This window comes from Nipponia nippon, unplaced genomic scaffold, assembly GCF_047370975.1.
Source record: "Nipponia nippon isolate SJK-2023a ecotype South Korea unplaced genomic scaffold, ASM4737097v1 scaffold_33, whole genome shotgun sequence".
In the NCBI taxonomy this organism is placed as follows: domain Eukaryota; kingdom Metazoa; phylum Chordata; class Aves; order Pelecaniformes; family Threskiornithidae; genus Nipponia; species Nipponia nippon.
Window position 1 is genome coordinate 23799 of NW_028262351.1, and position 22923 is coordinate 46721.

General features: G+C 41.0%; 1 protein-coding gene across 11 annotated transcripts in view; it reads right to left on the minus strand.

Moving 5' to 3' along the window:
- The window catches only part of LOC148054130 (ubiquitin-associated protein 2-like), a 71063-nt gene that overhangs the window by 23529 nt on the left and 24611 nt on the right, over window positions 1-22923 (minus strand). For 6 of the 11 annotated variants that reach the window (XM_087770804.1, XM_087770807.1, XM_087770802.1 and 3 more), the window contains 5 exons: window positions 16969-17108; window positions 12859-12936; window positions 11121-11231; window positions 7249-7402; window positions 5515-5592 (listed from right to left, as the gene is read on the minus strand). In XM_087770804.1, coding sequence (XP_087626930.1) covers window positions 5515-5592; window positions 7249-7402; window positions 11121-11231; window positions 12859-12936; window positions 16969-17067 — 520 coding nt within the window. In that variant the 5' untranslated portion in view covers window positions 17068-17108. The other 5 variants (XM_087770799.1, XM_087770800.1, XM_087770801.1 and 2 more) reach the window with 5 other exon arrangements.

Genomic DNA, 22923 nt, shown 5'->3' on the forward strand with positions numbered 1-22923 from the left:
CTGCAATTCAGAGCAGGGACCCAAATTCTGAGCATGCAATCCCATAGTAACTTAAACCCATTTAAATCAGAACTACTACAACCAAGGTCTTCCTCACCAGTCATCACAAGCTCTGCTCTCTTTCCTGCACTGACAGTTTTGCACGTACCAGTGAGTGAGCACAAAACCACTATCAGAAAACAAAATTATTAGTTCACTTTTGGATCAGCGCTCTGAACCAGTTCCCTGCTTGTTAAATGCCAGAAAACTAGTCACATTTACACCAGGATAAGCCACCAAAAAAACCTGTTGTCCCCAGCTGCCTGCCCCCTTTTTTTTTGGCTTGGTTAGTTTTAAACTTAGATCAATCCTCTGATACAGTTCAAACACACCAGGAGACAGACAGGACCAAGTCCTCCCAGCAGTAATGCCAGTTTATGCTTGTAACATAAAAAGTATCACTTTAACACTACTCTAAAAAGATGTGTATATATGGTTTAGATCGCAGTAATTCACAAACAGCAATTCTTCTATCAACATTTTTATCTACCCACAAAAAGAAAATAAGTGACTTGGCAGTAGCTCATTAAATCTTCTAGTGAGTCTAAAGGAATAGATTTTCTTACAATCAATCAGCACATGGAGCACAAAAGCAAGTGACGGACATCAGGCAAAACAAAATTACTGCCCTGCCTCATATAAACCCTCATAACATTTCTTCACATTCCTTTACACTTGGATCTACAAACAACAGCCTAAAGTATCAAGGCAGCATTGCTTACTCATTTCTGTTCCAGGAAACCAAGACTGGGGAACTATGTTTAAAGTTGATTCTGGTCAACATTCCTCCTATTACCCTTATCCAACATCATTTAAAACAATGAACTATTTAAAACATGGTTTTGCTTCCTTTAACATTGTAACTGTTCAACTGTGTATTGTTGGGGTTTTTTTCCTGCTCTCCAGCACATCTCCCTCAGTTGACTAGGTTCACATTAGCCATCACTTATTCAATTTACAGTTTTCTTTTCTGGAATGAATTCTAGAGAAGTCAACACTTATACCCAGGCAGGTGGTGAGATTTTCTGTTTCCACTAAAACCCACTGGGAGTTCAAAATACTCATAGTCACACAATCATGTCTTCACTCTGGTACTGTTCATGCATGGAAAGAATCATTCATCTCATTCACAACATTTCTTCCCCCAAAACAAACGCACACTACATGGGAGCATGAGAAAAGTGTGTAGTACCACAACTCGGATGGGCCTAGCTCATTAACTTAATAGCCTATTCTGTAGAAAATCCAGTTTGTTGAGCTTGCAGACTTAAATCCTTCCACTGCAACACTGGTGCTTTATTTCAAAACTCAGATTTTCACACTGACAGGTTTAAATTAGATTAAGACACTTTAAAGTTAAGAAAGAGGCCTAAGAACAGCTGAAAGGAAAAGGAAACGCAGACTGGGAGTGCAGGCAACACCCTAGATTTGTGCTTATTGCCGACTACACAGTAACTGGACAGCCCTGGTCTCTACTCTGGAAATGCAGAGCCAGCCATCCTCCCAGCAGACGCCGAGGTGATGGAGGCTTAAGCCTTATGAAGAGATAAGGAAGCTAAGTATATAAAGTTTGTATTCTAGGTATTCTGTACTACCAAAACAAACACTGAAGTTATATTTAATAATTCAAATTACTTTTTTCTTATTAGTCATCATAAAGCTAGAAGCACTGGATCAGTTTTATATACTGCACGTACTCTAGTAACCATTTTTAGAAGCACGTGCAGAAAACTTTCAACTCAAGTTATGTTTAAAAGAAAATAAATAACTTATGTTAAAGCTAAGTTCTGGTTAATCTCAAAAAAAAAAAAAAAAATTACATGACTGACACAGCTTCTTAACCAATGCAGAACCAACTACAGCAAAACTAAACAGACTTCAGATTGCGACCTCCAGAAGGTCTGCTCTACATTCAGTGTTTTAGAAAAACCAACATCCTTACTAGTTCTGGCAAAGGAAATCCAAAATATATCCTGTGCCAACTGTGCTAAGTTTTTAAAACAAGAAAATGTTTAGACATGTAATTCTGGTTACAGAAGCTCGATTTTTTCAAGGATAGCATACTTCTTATCTAAAAAATGTTAAAAAAAAAAAAAAAAAAAAGAGATCAAGAATATAAGCTGGACTATAGTCAGATATTTACAAAAAGGGTAAGCTGCTTTGCCTTCTTATACAGCCAGCAGAAAAAACAAGAGTTTGAAAGGCTCCTTGTCATGCTGTTTAAGTCCAAAATTAAGACAATGTTTTTCCCTTTCATTTTTATTTCTGTTTTGCTAGAAAAAAAATCCCTGTCAGCATCCACATTTATGGCATGCTCACATTGCTCTGGAAGAATGAAGAGGAAGAGAATAGAGGAACAGAAGTAAAAGCAACAAATCCATTTTCACTTTGCAAACCAGAAGAATTGCTACACATGAATTGGTAACAATTTCTATGCTGAATCAAGTCCAAAAGTTCACCTACCTGCTATCCCATTATCAGCTATGGTCAATTAGATATCTAGGGAAGAGTACACGAACTGAAACCATAGTGCAGTTTCTCTGTACACTCTCCTGGTCTTCAACCATTTGTGGCTCAGACTTCATCAGTCAAAGATAATTCACATACATCAAAACTCTCAGTGGTTTTTCCTTTTCTTGCTGTGGTTCTTTTTTAGGATGAAATTGTCAAGTCTCTCTGCGTGTAAATTTTCAGCACCCACAACATCTTATTGAAAGGAATTCCTCAGGTTAACTACATGTATGAAGAACCACTTCTGTAAGTTCATTTTGAACCTGTAACCTACTGATTTCATTTAATATTCCCTCATTTGCATACTTGCTTAGAGTCATCAATTGATTTCCCCACAGAAATTTTACAGATCTCTATCATTCACCCACTCAGCCCTCTCTTTTGCAGGCAGAGAAGTCCTAGTCTGCTTACTCCTCACACCCCATAAACGCAATCTTCCCAGTACCTTCAAAAGTCTTTTCTAGCTCTACCTCATCCTTTTCAACATGGGATGGAGGACAGTGGGAGAACCAGACCTGCACTTAAAATTGAAGATGTGAGAACAGTAAAAAAAAGCAGCATAAAAAAAAGTGCCTGTGAAGTCTGTCAATTGGTATATAACACTGCAGCTGATTAAAACACAAATGAGGAAATGTTTCTAGAGCTGACAATCCTGAAGACATAACCATCTTCCTCCGTTATTCCTTCACAAGATTCCATTCCAGACAGTTACAAATCCTTGCAATACTGACACACAAATATAATCACTGTGATGCAATTACTATTTATCACCATTATAGTATTTTTTACATCTAAATTAAGCTCATTCAAGAAATTCAGTTCTGAAAAGACAGATAGGAAGGCCATCTTAAAAAAAAGAAATTCCTTGACTCCTTTCCAAACCAAAGTTACACCCTCAGTTTAGCAAGCAAAAATTAAGGGCAGAGCAATCCCAACTGGGATGTGTCCTGAAACACATCCCGTGATGCATTTTTGCTTTCTGTTAATCAGTCAATAACGCGTATCTACTTCAAATCCCTGATATCCCGCATACCAGCAAACAGTGGTGTTTGTACACTGTATACCTACTACCCTATAAAGTTGCAAGGAATGTCACACAGTCATTAACAGAAGATCTACTGCACAAGGAAGCTAGTGCCTACACAGCATCAAGGCTGAAATACTCAGTATCAGGGTTTTCCCCCCCTCAGTAAACAGCACATTATCACCCCAGCGTCAATCCCATATCTGCTATTTTCAGCGCATATCGGTTCTTAAAATTAGGTTGTTCTACAGTAAAGCAGTAATACTATGGCCCAGCAAATCTTCCCCTAGAAAGCAGCCAGTAAGATAACTCCAGCCTGAGAAGGTAGCTTAGAGAGAGACAGTGTGTTGCTCGGATGTTAGCTGACCCCTAATTTTGTATCCAATGCCTAGATTCCTACACACACACTCTGCATGAAACATTTCTAAAAAAGGGTTCTGTGGTGATTACCAGCAATCTATTTACTTTCAGCTGAAGTACTTTATCCCACATTTGACTATTCTGTGTAACAGAAAAGACAGACTACTGAATGAAACGGCAGGAAGCTTTTTTTTAATTATTTCTACTAATATCCAAAGAAAGAAGGTCATGCATCCCTGAAGTACTGAGAAGTGAATTACACAGCTTTATAGAACTCCCTGCAGATTTCAAGGGCTTGCGTTATAAAATTAAATTAGGTATTTCCTGCTACAGAATACACACACTTGTAATATAATGATCCTGAAGTCACTCAACAGGTTTATCACAGACAGTTGAGAACACTTCATTAAGATACTTTACTCACATGAATGTACAGTCTAAAATATTTGTTAGAGAGATACAGTAATACTGTGTACACTAAGCCAGTGAACAGAAATTGGTTGAAGTTGTTCCTATTTCTTCAGTCAGATATATCAGTTTGATCTAACGATTAAGTGCTTTAGCTTGAGACGTACAATATTCATCTAGAGAGCACAACCGAGTCATTTTCGCAACCTTCTAGAAGCTACATGTCTTTGCATCTTTCCACTCCTTCAAGATGCAGATCTGGAGACAATGAAGTTGGATGTGCCTGTCTTTGAATGCCTCGTTACTGGTTATTCCAAAGAGAAGGGAGTCCTTTGAAGGCAGAATTTTTTTGCGAGTCAGCCATTACTTATTAAGTACATTAGCTATGCTGTGCACTTTATCAATTTAGCTCATTTAATACCCACTTCCCCACACAACCTGCACTGTACCTAGTTACTCATTTTCATTCATCCTGCTCTAAGAAAAAACAAGCCTCTTTCCACTCCAACCTGTGAAAATCCAAACCAACTACACATCGCTTGATTCTATATCAAATCCATTATCAACATCTTTCCTATCTCTTCTAGAGGATAGGATCGGAGTTGTACCTAAGAATCTGCAGTATTCTTTTTCCACAGTTCTCCTCATCAACTCTTCCATGCCAAATTCCTTCTCATACCAGAAAGTCTCTAAGGAGGCTTGTACTTTCTCTGATTGGCTACCGAAAACAGAAGGCAAGCCTGACAACTGGATCCACTCCAAAGAAACAACACAAGTACACATCAAATCCCTCCCCAAGAGCCCTACAGATGGAATCTTGTACTCTCGTGCTGCCAAGGTATATCCTGAGCAGCCCAGTGCACTCCCACTCACAGGAGGCTGGCATGAGTCAATCTGGATAAACAGCTCTCCACAGCCAGAGCACACCAGCCTGCTACACAGGAAATTACCATAAAGGTGATTTGCGTTAATTCTTTTAAGTTGTTCTGAGACCAAGACATGACAAGGGGTAAGGGAGGGGGATGTACCTAAATTAAAGGTGGCTGAAGTGCTTATGGAATCAAAGGATAACCAACAAATGCTTAAAAAGAAGTGTTTAAAGAAATAACTGTGAGAGTTCCATTTCAGGACATGAAATCAGTGCCAGTCCCACACCAATGCCACCATCTCACCTCTCCCACGGCCACGTTTCCCACGGTCTGAAGGCCTGTCTCCTTGATTGTTGTCCACTCCATTCTCTTCAGCTCTAACTGTGGAGAGAGGACAGCTTAAGAGAAGCTTTAGAGACTCATACATGAGACAATACAGCCATCTGCTTAACCTGAACCCCAAAAGAAAAGACAAGATTTTAAAGTGGGCTGGTCAACAGATCTCAGTCACCCCTCTTCTTTGGGGGCCTAGCTACAAGCAAGTTGTGTTTACTTTGCACTGGACAATTAGGAAGCAAAATATCTAATAAGAGGGAAATGTCCCTCAGAAGATGCGCTTTTTTTTTTTTTTTTTTTTAAAGAAAAAAAGTGCAGTGTTTTGCAGCCTATACTATTAAATTAATTACAGCCTTACCTCTTTAACGAGGTAGGAAATACAGCTGCCTCATACTATGCTTCCTTGATAACGCACTGGGTGGCAACAGTGAAAGAATAAGGGATAGCCAAGAACAACTCTTCTCCTGCCTGCCTATACCACATCCCTATACAACCAGGGAAACTTAAAAAGAACTCTCCTCTGTATTTAAATCAGAGGGATGACAACTGGGTGAAGGTGAGGCATTAGAAAAGCACTGCAACTTAATTATTTTGTACTGCACAACTACTCCTAATGGCAGCAACAAAATCATTAATGCTTGGACATAAAGCTGGGAAGAAAATATCAAGATTTGGTAACCATCTGAAAAATCTTTAATTCCAGTTTACAAAAAGAGACAAGCAGCATCTGGCTCTGGCAAAAATTTTGCCCCTCGCTTTCATTTTGATGGATCTGATTTCAATTTGTTCTAAGCATAGCTGCAAGTTTTATTACTATTTTTCTTATCTTGACTTTATTCTACAAAGATTCACAATATCTTTATTGGCACGATATTTGAATATATTCCAATAATGAATTAGAAGAGTTGGCTAATATTGTAAATATTTTTCCTGCTTTTAAGTGAAAAGCTAAACATATTGTTTTCATTCAGGTTCCTCTGCTCATCTCAGTGTTGTGTATGGCCCTTACAGGCAATGTATACAGCTTTGATACTGCTGATAAGACTTAGAGAAAAAAGCAACATGTATCCAATGGTGATCTACTGTGATTCTACCTAACTTGGAAACATCAGTTTGCTTCTGTACAAAGTATTATTGCACCTGTATAAACCATAGCAAATTTTTAAATGTTTCAACTCACAAAGAATTTTCTCTGTTGTAGAAACTCACCTTTGGTTGGCTTATGTAATATACGCTAGAGATTAATAATGATCCCAGTCTTTTCATTCCCCTTATGAGAAGATGAGAACATCTTCAGGTTCTCCCACTCATAAAAGGAGATGGAGTCAAAGCTGGATAATTTTTTCATTAAAAGAAACAAAAAAGCATATCAGCTGTGCAGCGACATACTTGCTCTCAAGCAGTCTTACAAAAAGTCAATTCTAAAACTTACATAAAGAACAGCAATTTGTACAAGATCAATTAATCAAAAAAGGACAGAAATTTAAATTAAATTGAGTGTCTCTGAACAAGCACAGACCATCCCAAAACCAAGTCAGGTAGACAGATCAAGCATACCTGTCGCACAAACAAGTTATGATCCCTTCAGCGCTGAGCTATAGCTTGGATGGACTTTACTCCATTAAGCATTCGCTCTTAACTCAGTCAGTTTCAGCTGCAAGAAAAGTGTCTGAATCTTTAAAAATGAACCCCTATACGTACACTCTCGGCCACGGCTGCCTCCTCTTCCCCGTCTGTTGGAACTTCCCCGGCCGCGACTCACTTCTCTGTCCCCTCGTTTTTCTCTGTTCTCTTTGTTTTCTGAACTTTCCTTTCCAAGGCTTTTCTTCTTTCCCCCTACAGTCTCCCAAGAAGTCTATTTGGGTAGAATAGAATTAGACACAAAAGTCAAAAAGGAAGAGACAGCTCTCAATGCATATTTCCACCTCACACCCCTCCAAGTTCATGGAAAAAAAACCCAGGTATTTGCATAATGTCACATATGTAATACCTTGCAAACTACACTCATACAGATGTAAACACAGGCTGTATTTTCGAGAAGAGATGAGAAAGAAACAAGTTTTAGAAGTTGGATTGTCTTATAGAATGTGAGAATCCCAAATATTTATGGCTATAATGGACTTTTACTAGTTCAAGGAAGCCTAGCTATGACTGCAACGCAGAAAATCTGCGAAGCAAGCAACGGTTTCCCCTCTCAACTACCTCCATAAATCTAGCAAGGGAGCATGCACAGAGCTATCTTTTTCTCCCAAGGAAATGAAAAAATGCTTATAAGCATCATTGAACAAGAGACTGATGAGAATAAGTATGTGGCCTAAAGAGGGGGGGGGAGACACCATTATCCAGATGTACTAGAATTCAAGCACCAAGAGACAGAATAGCAGAACAACAACTTGGGAAAACTAGGGCCATGATAAGCCAGACCATCCACTCTTAACAGCTACAGCTCATCACACACAGCAAAATACAGGAAAAACTATGTCTAAACAATACAAGGGACCAAGGTCCAAACATCAGGCTTCAGCTTTAATATTAAACTCCATCTTTAAAATAAATTCAGGGATTGTATCAGCTCCATAGGAGTATCTGTAGGAGTTGAAAATAAAATGACTAAAATGCTAAGAATAGCACAGCACCTCATATATTATGCAATTGCATGGTTAGTCTATTAAGCCATAGTTGCAAAGCAAAGAACTATCATATGGCTTCACCTGCTGTAGCCTAACTGCATTACACACTAAAACATTCCTAGAGCTTTAGAGAAACTTCACAAGAGAAAAAATAACTGCACTGACAACTGAAGAACCAAGTCCATATAGTTCAGAATGCACTATTTCATTGATGGGCATGGTGTCAAAAGATCTTTGACCATTTTAAGAAATACCCAAAACTGGATGATCCTGCAAAGCTTAGGAGGAAGCAGCCTCTCCTTAGTAAAGTTTTAGATGACTTGGGAAGGATCAGTAAAAGGACGACTATGAAAGCATCAGATTCATGCTTTCCCACAATATAATTTTGAGGAAAGCTTTGAGAAGTTGGGCATGTCCTTTAAGATAGAGGATGGTGCTACCTCTGGGCGTGGGAATCCATCACAGACTATTGAAGCTGCCTGTTTTTGTAAGGGAGCTAACTGATTACAATTTCAGCTGACAATGCCTGAGGCAACCCAAATGACAGTTGTGGGCCTGACCTTTGAAAATGTGTAACAGAAGCCTTCCTGCTGGCCTGATCTTAGATGGAAAGAAGAATAATCTGAAAGGTCTCCTTTGTTCTATCTTCAAAGGTTTAGGAAGTAAAACATGGTCAGGCATAAAAAAGGATCTTACACCTGTAGGAAGTTAAATGAATAGAAGTCTTCGGCAAAGAAACATGCCCTTCTCTACTCTCATCCAAAAGCCTCTTATCTATCCAAAGCCAGACTGTCACAATGGTTGCAAGTGAAAAGTCTTCATAAAGACTAAGTCACACAGCATAAAACCTTAAAAATCACAGCATTTAAAAAAAAAAAAAAAAAGACTGGCAGAGTACCAAAGAAATTATAAATAGACATTCTAGCTATCACTCCTTGCTCTTCTAATTCCTCAAATTGGATGGACATATCTTCTTCCAAATGAGGTAAGAAAAAAAAATTCTAGTGCATCAAAGCAGAGCGAAACTAGAAAAAGATATTTGGGAATCTGCATTCAGAACTAGTAGTACCTCTGCTTCCAACTTTACATCAAATCCACAGTCAAACTGTTCTGGAGTATAATAGCCTTAAAACAAACCCTTCAAGTTGGAGGCCCACAAACTTACATAAAGAAGAATAAATTTCTTCACGCCCTTCAATTAATACTCCTTCCTCCTTGAGCCCTTTAAGTTCTCTGTATTTGTTTCTGAGTTGCATTTTGTCTACAGAGAGCAGTGGATTCAAAGGGACTTGTCAAAAGAGCAGAACACAAAACCAGCACATTACCAAGACAGATTTAACCAAGGTGAGATGCTCTCTTCTACTTCCAACTTGCCAGCTCGCTCAGTATTATATACTTCTGCGTTTTAGATGACCTCAACTCTTATAAATGAAAAGGGGATAGAAAAGAAAGTCCCCTCAGTCAGAACAGTACGTGTCCTAGATTTAGAGTGTGTGGGGGGTAAGTTTCCTCATTAACAATAAGCCAGAGTACACATCCTCACAAATCACAGGAAATACTGTATGTTCAGTATTAAGAAAGGAAGTCCAGGTTTCTTTCCCAATTTAGATGAGATGGAATCTAGTCTACTGCCTCGAATAAACTGTAAGAAGTCCATCCAGCAAAAACTTCAACCGCAGCAAGACATATTTTCCCGATATCTCTTGGGATAAAAAAATTGCTCTGTGCAACATTATAAGCGACATTATTTATTGTTATATACTGTGCTGGTTTTGGCTGGGATAGAGTTAATTTTCTTCATAGTAGCTAGTATGGGGCTATGTTTTGGATTTGTGCTGTAAACAGTGTTGATAATACAGGGATGTTTTCCTTATTGCTGAGCAGTGCTTACACAGACTCAAGGCCTTTTCTGCTTCTCACCCCACCCCACCAGGGAGTAGGCTGGGGGTGCACAAGCAGCTGGGAGGGGACACAGCCAGGACAGCTGACCCCAACTGACCAAAGGGCTATTCCATACCATATGACGTCATGCTCAGCATATAAAGCTGGGGGAAGAAGGAGGAAGGGGGGGACATTCGGAGCGATGGCGTTTGTCTTCCCAAGTAACCGTTATGCATGATGGAGCCCTGCTTTCCTGGAGATGGCTGAACACCTGCCTGCCGATGGGAAGTAGTGAATGAATTCCTTGCTTTGCTTGCATGCATGGTTTTGCTTTCCCTATTAAATTGTCTTTATCTCAACCCACGAGTTTTTTCACTTTTACCCTTCCAATTCTCTCCCCCATCCCACCAGGGAAGAGTGTGCGAGCAGCTGTGTGGTGCTTAGTTGCTGGCTAGGGTTAAACCACAACACTGTTTAGTCTCCTCTTTATGTTTTTCAATGAAGTCATGCAAATAAGCAACACAGTGAAAGAAGCAACTACTAGCTGTATCCTCTTCTGCCATTAGTAGCATTGTCAATGTAACTTTCAGATGTGGAAACCTCCTCCAACTTCAATACTGGCAATGTGCACCTACAGAAGTTGCACGACTTAAAATATCTGCCTGTCCTTTAGGTTTATAAAGATTCCCCTTGGTGGCAAACACAGACTCGGGTCTCAGGGTTGTGGAGGTGCTACAGACTAACTACAAACATTGCAGCAAAATAAAGGCCCGTGTCCGACAAAGCACTGAGTTCTGCTGCAGAGTTAAATTGCTGCATGTAAATGAAAGCCAGAGGACTCTGCAAGAGACCAGCTGAACACCCACAACATTTTCAAGGTTCAGCCTACTCTAAGGTACACATGCAGTAGAGAAGCTGCCCTGGTCTCCATTTCCTTCAAAAGAATTTGAATGGAGACATGGAAATCGAAAGCTTCCACAATACAACTTTCCCAATCACTTCTTCGAAGTAGAAAGACGCAGCAAACAGAAAGAGCTGTTTAATATGAAAGTAAAATCTTACCGTGTCTGAACTTCCTTCCAGCAGTATGTTGATTGCTCTGTTCACGTCCCCATTACAATCATGTAGTGCCACTATGCACTCATCCTGGTTTTTCCCCGTCACTTCCATAAGCTGGCAGTAAAAGTCAGACATGTTAAAATATCTAAATTATCATCATAAGAAAATAAGAGTTAGTACCACCACAGATTCCAAGAAAGTGCATAGCTACTATGTCAGAGCAAACTAAAATCCTAAATAAAGGTATCTGCATTTTACAGATCTGCTTGGGATTCAGACAAGAGACAGGATGAAACACAAATTAAATGGTAATCAAGAAAGCACTCTCTTTCACATCTTTTTCCTTTATGCTTGCAGCAAATGCTGTCACCCCAGAGACAGCAGTATATGAAGGTAAAGATGTAAAAGACCAGGATAGCTCCAGTATCGTCCTTTCTCCCTCCCCATCAAACATCCCCCTCTTTATCCCACTGTGTGAGAACAGATATAAGGTAAGCCATGGCAAAGAACAGATCCATCTGGAAAAACATTCAGACCAAGAAAAAGGTTATTTTTCAGCCAGATCAGCTTCCTCAATCCATTCCAGCATAAGGCCACACAAAAGGTATAAGCGATGGCTGCTAAGGAGACCTAGTACTGAATTATGCTCCATGGACCTGCAGTGCACATCCTAAGGAGTGTGGGATGGAAATAATCAGTCTGTCATTGGACACATCCAGCAACTTCACTCAAAGGAAAAAAAACTACATGAGCTAGAAATATATATGCACAATGTAAAATAATGGAGATTTTCTATGCAGAACTTAATTCTTATCTTTCCCACCAGCAGAGCTACAGGCACTACTGATGAGGGTCCTTTGGCTTCAGGAAGTACAAGACTTCATTTCTGGCACAGCAACAGAACAAGTTTATAACAGGAACAACAAAAAGCACTTAACAGTGCTTCAGAGGAGGTTTTACAAAGGAAAAGAAATCTGCTCCTCTGCTGCATTAATGCGTTCACGCTAATTGTTCTTTCCCTCTGGGTGTACTCCTAGGTTCTTCGTGAGTTGTGATGTGTTCACTAGAACAAAATCACCGATATCCACAGCAGAACAGGGAACCGGATTCTCAGTACTGCTCAAATTAATGGTCTCAGCTATAATTGGGTAATGGAAGCTTGAGCATCTACACCCGAAACTCAGCATGGTAGAGGAAATGGTATGAGATTTCATTTTCACAGTGTAATTCTATCATTTTAATGCATACACAGATCTGGGAGGTCAGATTTTTTTTTTTTTTTAAATAACATTTCAATTCACCTTTAAGCTATGATTAAATTTTTACTTTTCCTGAAAAACAGCCAAGATATTAGCAAACTCAGTTTACACAGGTAACGTATTTTTGCCATGTTCATGCGGACAAGCTGAATGCACTCTTTATTCTGACGATCATTAAGCATTAGGGCCATACTAGAGAGAGACAGTCTGGAAGAGACATCAGCACAGATGAGTTTTGGCTTAAAGGCTTGTCTACAAAGGAAAATACACCAGTGTAACTATACAGCCAGAGCTGTATTGCCACACAATTTATTGTAAACAGACTTTACAGTGCAATAAGAGCACCTTTTCCTAGTTAAAATTACGTCCTTCTGGAAAAGGTTTCCTCTAAATCAGAAACAGATGCTCTAGCTCCAAAATGTAAGCCAGCTTTGGAGCACCTTATTGCAGGGCATAAAAACTCTGTACCATAAGAAACATACTTGTTTCACTTTATCTTCAAAATCTGCATCGTTCTTATCGTAGATCATCTGAGCAAGGCGAATCTGTTCTGCTGTTGCCTGAAAAATGCAAACATCCAATAAAGTACACAAAAGGTAACAATATACCTTTTTAAAAATATCTCCTAGCATCATTATATTTTTTTCTCCAGATTCCCAAAAAAAAAACATACACAACAAGCACAGAGGTGCTATGGGGAAGGGATTAACATCTCCTCTATGCCCATTTTATAGTTAAAAAGTTAGCTGGAACAGAAGCAATTTCAACATATTCTAATGTGTTTGAACCACAGTTAAAGGTCACCACATAGACAAGACAACCATATGATAAAATAGAATTTACCACAGAAGCCTATGCTTTGATATTAGTACTTTTACTTTTATTTAGTATCTACCACTATAGAGTTAGAGTTTTGTTGTAACAAACTGGTAATGGTATTTCTAAATTAACCACATCTCTGATGATTCCTGCTCACATCACCTTCCACACCTCTCCCAACAACAACCCGACTCTGTAGTTTTATGAGCACTTAAAAAGAGACTGAGTCATGCCTCAAGATTTTGCCCATGAACAGCTGCACTTATTTTCTTTATAAGCGAATACTGGTCTCTGAAAACTGCTAAAGGATCTTGCTATTGATGAAATATTTGGTGCTTCTGTAATGTTTCTGGATCACAAATCCATGCTGGCAACTTCTCCAAAAGCTGAAAGACTAAAGTGAATGGATGCAGTAAAGTACCATAAATTCGAACAGGCTATGGCTGCCCCAGAGAGAAAGCAACTCAAGAACACTAATTTCTCATCATACAGGCCACTCTTCATAGTGTGGCATTTGCAGTCTACTTGAACTGCACTCCCATGAAAATACCAAAGATAACTATGCTACATGATCCTGGACCTAATTTGATTTCTGCTCAAACAGAAGAGGCTACTGTTTCATGCCAGAGAAGGCTGATACTGAAGAGAGCCAGGACCCAAAACGCAAGTTGATGTGCTGCAGAAGACTTCTTCATTGAGAAGGGGACCATCTCATCCACCAAAATTCTCAACAGAAAGGATTCATCCTGGGCAGCTTGTTGAACCTCACCTTTCTAAGTCTCACTTCACAGGATACCCACGTGAAATTCTACGCCTCATGAGTTCAGATTTAATCAGCCTCAAACTGCTTCGCTTTTGGAGTTTACCACAAATACAGGCTCAAAAGGAGGTCGCCAAGTGTAAATGCTGAGTCTAAAAATTACTCCACTGTACACCACCAGCTGCTTATTTTCTGAGAAGTTACTGCAGCTCTCCCAGTTCCTTGAGGGAAGCGACATTTGCTGTGCTCAGAGGCGATGGTTCCAAGACAATTAGCATTTGTAATGGAGTTAAGTACTGTGCACAACTTCACATTTTCAAAGTGTCATGCTGACAGCTTCATAATATCAGTCAGTAACACAGAGAAGAGCCTGCTCTGGAATTCCCCACTCCAGCCCTGGTGCCACCCTCCATGAAAGCCTCCCAGTCAGTGCAGTGCTCTGTGCAAAGGAGCTCTTTCTTGGCGTCTGCTGAGAGCTCAGCAGAGAGCAAAAACAAAAGGTCTGCTGGTTTTGGGAATTAAGCCTTGTTGATCCATCTTCTCGCTCTGACTTAAGCCTCCTCAGGCCCACTGCAACTTTTAAGCTAGTGAAGAGATTTCCTTTAAAGATATCCAGAGTAAAAACTTTGACCAGAAACAGGAAGCCAGCCATTAAGATTAATTTTTTCCGTAAACCAACTTTTTTTTCAAGTCCACGTTAGAAGACAAAAATATACCAATTTTATAACAATATCAAATGTGTGACAGTATCTTCAGTTTTCCTGTGTAAGCAGAGAGCTTAGAAACACGAGTAGGTGTAATATAGCTAATATTTATGCCAGTGGATTACACCCAGATAGAATTGAAGATTCAGAAGAAAAAACCAACAACAAAAACCCACAAGATGTGTTTAATACACAAGCATCAAATCATTGTCACAAAAAGTTTTGGTTCTTTCCCAGCAAGTGGTTCTTCTTTATTTTTAAGGCACCATCGTTACAAGTAACACTGCAGTATCCTATAAAAGAGTATAATTAAGTTTTAATTGCGACTAAGAAAATAGTAGCATCTTAAGACAGCTAAAACTTTACTCAACCTTACAAGATATATTATCTTTGCGGCATAACAGAGTGAAGGAAATTTTTAACTAACAACTTCAAACTACCAGAAAACAGAAGTGTACAAAACAAAAATTAAGTGACAGTAATAGGCCCAGATCTTATAATAAAACGGTATATTTATTATCCAGAAGCAACGCAGAACTGCAATGTAATTTCTTAAATAACTTAAATTATGATCAATATGATATTATGACAATAAAATCTCCATTTGGGAAAGCAACATTATTCTACATTCAGAAAAATCAATCAGTGGTGATTAATTAGCAGTAAAATCCCATACATTTCTGTTGATCTGTAAAGCCTGACTAAGCAGGAAGGTCCACCTGATATCTAAACAATAAAAAAAATATAGTGCTCTAAAACATAATTGCTGTATATTAAGTAACCATCTTTTCCACTGAATTGACCAAACCAGTATCTATTACGCAAGAAGCAGAATAAGTAGACAAAATGCAGAAAAAGGTCTGTAAGACTTAATGCTTAAAATCAATAAATCACATAGGTTGGAAAGGTCCTCCAGTGATACTCAGTGCAACCTCCCACTGAGACCACATCCCATCAGAGGACCTGCTTGGGGCCAGACAGAGATCCCACAACCTCCCTAATCCATGACCGTGTTCATGGTAAACAATTTTTTTTCCTTTTAACAGCTGGAATTTCCAGTGTTCCAACTTGTGCCATTGTCTCTTCAAGAAGAGTCTGCCTTCACCTTTTCTATACCCTTTCATGAGGTATCTGAATAGAAGATACGACCCTTGCCTTCTTAGGGCTGAACAAATCCAGTTCCCCAAGCCACCTCTTATTCATCCTGTGCTCCAGCCTCTCAGCCATCTTCGCAGCTCTTTGCTGGACTTGCTCCCATCTGCCAACGTCTGTCTTGTGCCAGGGAACCCAAAACTGGGCAGAGTACTCCACTACTGCCTTGCAAATGTCAAAAAAGGGGAAACCACCATTTCTGTCAATCTGCTCACTACACTCCTGCAGCCTTACTTGTTATAAAAAAAAAAAAAAAAAAATTCAACTTCATCTGTTGAAAGTCACTTTCTAAATCCACACATTAGCATTAATCATGACCACACAAAGTGCTGCAGCGCAAGGAGATAAGGGCTCGAGCTCACATAATTAATACTGTACAAAACAGAACAAGAGCCCCTCCATATTAAAGATCAGTCTAGAAAACAATAAAAGACAATTTCCCATGGGAGCACCTCTGGATTGATGCATTTTCTGCCAGCAGAGAACTGAGGCAATTCTTGAATTGAGTCTAATTTTGAGAAGTACCTGACAAGAGAATAATGAGTTGCCAGGAGCAGAGACATTTTGCACTCTCTGTAACCCAGACAAGCACACAACTACTCTGCTGCTGAGAATCAAGACAATAGGGTAAGAGCTTAATTTCCATCTCACAGATACTCAAAATAATTTTAGTCCACTAGCAGACGACCATCTTCATTTCGCTTTGTGAGGACATTGCACAAGAATTTTAGGATTTTGTGACTTGCAGATATGCTGAATCATGCTGTAGAACACAGCATGCATCTAACAAAGCTTTTCCCACCCACCCAAATTCCTCTACCAACCAGAAATCTTCTAGCATCTTGAGGCTGGCATGTGGAAGAGCTGAGATCTGAGGACACTGAGGTCACAGGACAGAAATCCTGACACAGGCATAGACATAGAATTCCTCACTGATGGGAAATGTTGCTGAAGAACACAAAGCTCCTTTAGAGGCAAGAATACAGGAACAACTTAATGCTGTGCTGGGTTACTGAGCAATTAGAGATATCAAACATACTCTTCCAAAACAGACCATGATTTTTCCCCCCATCTTTTCTCAGTTTTTACTTAAGGAAGAAATGCATATCATTACATGCTCGCTTTTAACTCCAAGAAGATTATATAGTAGCACGTACCTGTACTACTTGTTTCTGTGATTGTGTTGGCTGTGTGGTTGAAATTTGCGTTTTGTCCCGAGTGCCCCGGGTACGTTCACCGCCCACTGAAGTCATCATATACAGTATATACAAAACAGTGTATGTACAAAATAGAAAATCTGGAAAAAAAAAAAAAAAAAAAAAAAAAAAAAAGAGCATGAGTTAAGGCAGGGTACTGATTCAATACCCAGATAATATACAAATGCAGTAGCTTGAACTCTTCCTGCCTTTACCATGAACTTTATACAGAGACTCCTGAGAAAGCAGCTTTAATACACTATTATTGGATTTATCGTAGCCTTTACAGTAAAGGGGGAAACACAGTGGATAAAAAGCATTTTTGTCAGCTGATTGGGATCTGTCTAGATCTGTACTTCCAGACAACATCTAAATCTCACAGCTTTTTCCAGTTATTTAACATATAGACTTTTCTATCCGCTACTCTGCTGAAATTTCAGCTCCAACCGTCTCTCTCCTTAAATTTCTGTAATACCTGCTGTCTTGTTTTGATGCCTGGAATTTAACCACTCTCATACCCACTCAGAACACTAACACAAAAATCACATTCACAAACTAGGCAGTTCCTCTCTTCCCCATCATCAAACTGCTTTCCTGCACATATACCGAGGTCGTGGCCAACGCCTGCTCTACTTCTCACCTCTCATTTCTAAGAGAAATGATGATGCTTGCCTTTAAATCCAGCCTCTGTAGCCAGTATTTTTGTTTTGTTCTCCCTCATAATTACCAAAGTGATTTACAAAACTACCTATTACCCTGCTTTAAACATACCTTTGTTGTATGGCAACAAAGAAACCCAAAAGAAAACCCAAACCCCACACACACATCAGTGCTATCCCATTTGTGGCAGTCAGCTTTCATTCTCATTCATCCTCTAGTAATTAAAATTACTTTGAAACAAGAAATTTATTATTCCCCCTGTGTTTGTACAGCATCTAACACAAGGCTAATTGATGAGTATGGTTTATAGTAGCTATGATAACTGGAAACAGATCTCTCAACTGGTCAGAATGGTCATGGTCAACTGCCTGGTTTCTGTCCCCATGACACTGGGAAGTAAAACTGCAAATTTAGGGAACTAAGGACAACCTGCAAGTGGTGCACCTGGGCAGAAGGAGATGTACAAACAAACAGCAAGGCGCTTTTACTGCAGCCCCAATGTATGAACGTGCCTCTGCACTCAACTTGTCAGGGCAGCAGCTTCGGTGCAAGCTGGCTAGCACCGAGTTCAATGCGCAATAATATTCAGATGAAAACCGAGCAAACTGCTGTGACTGCATGAACCAGGATGTGTTCAATACCCAACTGCTCGCTAGCATTCACAAGTAATGGGTACTCAACAACTAAAGTTGCAATGAGATGTTTCACGATGCTCAGGAGCCTCATCTAGAATCAAAAAGACAATTAACCCCATTATCATCTAAATCTCTTCCTCACTTTAGAAATACACTTTTGTTGGCCAAAATTTAACCCTGACATTGAATTTCTTTATGTGCTAGTTAAAGCATTCAAAATCTGAGGAGAAAGTATATTTCCATGAACTCTTACATATTTAACAAGAAAAGGCCTGCCTTTACCAGGAACTGACTGTAGCATGAGCTGAACTGGAACACTGTGTTTCTCCAGCTTTATGAATATATTCACCAAAGCCAATCTGTCTCCCAGTCTCTTAAGGCATTCTTTGTTGTCTTCTAAGCCCCAGAACACACAGGCCTTCAGAACACTGCACTTGACACCCTAAAAGCCAGATACAGTCAGAACAGAGGTTATTCAAGCTCATAACAACATGTTCTATGGAAACATTAATATTTTATTAAGTAGATGCAGAGACAGTCTGAACAGCAAGTTCAACACTTATCGCTGACTAGCTGGTCATGGCTGTCCACTGATATTTTAAACATGTTATGGACAGTCTTCAGTTGAGTTTGCAGTAGAAATTACTTTTGCTCTTTGTGTTAAAATCTGCTTTGTAAGCCTTGCTGAATGGACTGCCAACATGCAAAAACTTTAATTTATATAGACTAATAATGACCTTTGGGTTGGTTTTTTGCTTGTTTTTTTGTTTTTTAAGTATCAGTCATCTCATCACAATTTGAACCTAGCACAATGAGCAATGAAAAAAAGCCCTGAACAGAGAACATGACAGAGAGCACTAACCTCTCTGAAAGACAAGCTAATAGTTTCAAATATAATTGTCTGGAATTAGCCCACTGTGATTTATGTTGAGAAATTATAACTCCATTGGGTCTCAATTTGTTCATCATTTCTGAATTAACATCATATTTACAGATATACTGGTACCTAGGAATTCTATCATACATTTCAATGGTATTTTCTCTAACCTCACCAAAGCTACTCAAAATATTGCAATCCATGTTTTGGACAGGACAGCAGTACACACATGTTAAAACACAGAGTTTTCTGTTTGTTTGTAAAGCACACACTGAACTATAGCCTACACTTCTGATAGCCAGGCAACCTACGGTACCTGAAGAGGATTGTGTCTTTTCTCCCTCTCTTAACATGTATTTTACAGTCTCTGTGCCACAGCTGTTTAAGCCATGTTTGTTATTCAGGATGAAAGGATACTTTAAGGAAAAAGGCAGGCACACAGATGTTTGAAACGCACCTGACGGATGAAGTGGCACAGCAATATCAGCCTGCTGGTGGGAACAGAGCCAAACAACCTGAACAGTATAATAGGATTTTTAAAGATCCTTAAAGAAGATCCTCATCTTGATGATCATGCAGCCCATGATCAGCACAATTTGGCAACAGGTTGGAAGCAGAAAACCAGCGAAGGTGACAGCCTCTTCCTGGCAGCAGTATGGACTTACACATGCTTCAAGCAAGTGTGGAAACACACCCTCAGTTTGACATTCCCCATCAAGCCAACATGGACACGTTATCATAGAACCATAGAATGCTTTGGGATGGAAGGGACCTTTAAAGGTCATCTAGTCCATCCCCCCTGCAAGTGGCAGGGACATCTACAACTAGATCAGGTTGCTCAGAGCCCCATCCAGCCTGGCCTTGAATGTTTCCAAGGATGGGGCATCTGCCACCTCCCTGGGCAACCTGTTCCATCCAGTGTTTCACTACCCTCATCATGAAAAATTTCTTCCTTATATCCGGTCTGAATCTACCCTCTTTTAGTTTAAAACCATTACCCCTTGTCCTATCGCTACTGGCCCTGCTAAAAAGACTATCCCCATCTTTCTTATAAGCCCCCTTTAAGCACTAAAAGGCCACAATAAGGTCTCCCTGCAGCCTTCTCTTCTCCAGGCTGGACAACCCCAGCTCTCTCAGCCTTTCCTCATAGCAGAGGTGTTCCAGCCCTCTGATCATTTTTGTGGCCCTCCTCTGGACCCGCTCCAACAGGCCCATGTCCTTCCTGTGCTGAGGACCCCAGAGCTGGACATAGTACTCCAGGTGGGGTCTCACCAGAGCAGAGGGGCAGAATCACCTCCCTCGACCTGCTGGCCACGCTTCTTCTGATGCAGCCCAGGATACGGTTGGCCTTCTGGGCTGCAAGAGCACATTGCTGGCTCATGGCCAGCTTTTCATCTATCAGTACCCCCAAGTCCTTCTCAGCAGGGCTGCTCTCAATCCCTTCATCCCCCAGCCTGTACTGATACCAGGGTTTGCCCCAACCCAAGTGCAGGACCTTGCACTTGGATCTTGTTGAACCTCATGAGGTTCACACAGGCCCACCTCTCCAGCCTGTCCAGGTCCCTCTGGATGGCATCCCGTCCCTCAGGCGTGTCAACTGCACCACTCAGCTTGGTGTCATCTGCAAACTTGCTGAGGGTGCACTCGATCCCACTATGTCACTGATGAAGATATTAAACAGCACTTGTCCCAGTATGGACCCCTGAGGGACACCACTCATCACTGTTCTCCATCTGGACATTGAGCCATTGACCACTACCCTCTGGATGTGACCATCCAGCCAATTCCTTATCCACCAAACAGTCTGCCCATCAAATCCATATCCTTCCAATTTAGAGAGGAGAATATTGTGGGGGATCGTGTCAAAGGCCTTACAGAAGTCCAGAGAGATGACATCCATAGCTCTTCCCTCATCCACTTATGTAGTCACTCCATCATAGAAGGCCACTAGGTTGGTCAGGCAGGACTTGCCCTTGAAGAAGACGTGCTGGCTGTCTCGAATCACGTCCCTGTCCTCCACGTGCCTTAGCACAGCTTCTAGGAGAATCTGTTCCATGATCTTCCCAGGCACAGAGGTGGGGCTGACAGGTCGGTAGTTCCCAGGGTCCTCCTTTTTACCCTTTTTAAAAATGGCTGCAATGTTTCCCTTTTTCCAGTCCCCAGGGACTTCACCTGACTGCCATGACTTTTCGAATATCATGGTGAGTGGCTTAGCAACTACATCAGCCAGTTCCCTCAGGGGACTCTGGGATGCATCTCATTGGGACCCATAGACTTATGTATGTTCAGGTTCCTCAGGTGGTCACGAACCTGATCTTCTCTTACAGTGGGAGGACCTCTGCCCTCCTGATCCCCATCAAATGGCCCATTGACTCGGGAGGTGTGAGGAGAGAGCTTGCCAGTGAAGACTGAGGCAAAAGAGTTGTTGAGTACCTCAGCCTTCTCCTTATCTGTTGTTACCAGCTTGCCACTTCTGCTCATCAGAGGGGGTACGCTTTCCTTAACCTTCCTTTTCTGGTTAATGTACCTGTAGAAGCCCTTCTTATTATTCTTTGCATCCCTCACCAGGTTCAGCTCCAGCCGAGCCTTGGCCTTCCTGATCCCATCCTTACACAACCGGGCAGTGTCCCTGTACTCTTCCCAAGATACCAGTCCCTTCTTCCACTGCCTGTGCAATCTCTTCTTGCCCTTTAGTTTGACCCACAGGTCACGGCTCAGCCATGCTGGCCTCTTCCCTTCCTTGCCTGATTTCCTGCACCTGGGGATCGAGAGCTCTTGTGCTCTATGGAAAGCGTCCTTAAAGACCTGCCAGCTCTGTTCTGCTCCCTTGTCCCTGAGGGCCATTTCCCAGGGGGTCCTGTTGATCAACTCCTTGAAGAGCTGGAAGTTTGCTTTCCTAAAATTCAGGGTCCTGACTATACTCTTCACCTGACCCTTACCTCTCCGGACTGTGAACTCTACCAGTGTGTGATCACTGCAGCCGAGTCTGCCTCCAATCCTGACATCACCAATGAGCTCACTTACATTGGTGACCACCAGGTCCAGTACTGCGTCCCCTCTGGTAGGGCTATCTATTACCTGGCTTAGGAAATTGTTGTCTATGCACTCCAGGAGTCTCCTAGATTGCCTACCGCCTGCCATGCTACTTTCCCAGCAGATGTCAGGGTGGTTGAAATCCCCCATCAGGACAAGAGCCTGTGAGCGCAAAGCTTCCTGTAGCTGAAGAAAAAAAGGCTTCGTCAATAGGCTCCCCTTGATCAGGCGGCCTGTAGTAGACCCCAACCACAAGGTTCCCTTTGTTGCCTCGGTCTCTAATTCTTACCCATAAACTTTCAGCCTGCTCATGGCTATTCTTCAGGGACAGTTCTTCACACTCTATCCATTTCTTGATGTAGAGGGCAATGCCTCTGCCTCTCCTTCTTCCCCTGTCCCTTCTCAACAACCATGTTATAATCCATTTCATACACAATCCAGTCTTCTTAAAAGCACAATTGGCAGCTTGATATAAAAAGAGCTTTCAAAATAAAGCTATTTTATTTCCCCTTAGTTGGCTCCCACTATCTACAGGCAGTGTCCAGACACAGAAACCAGCCCAGCCCCAGAGTGCATGAGGAGCAGCTGAAAGGCTCTGCTGCACTACTGATGGTGCACTGACCAGGGAAACATTGCACCTCCCTGGCACGGGCATACCTTCACCGTACCAGGCTGAGGCTTCACACCCTACCACACCTACTCTTTAGAGTA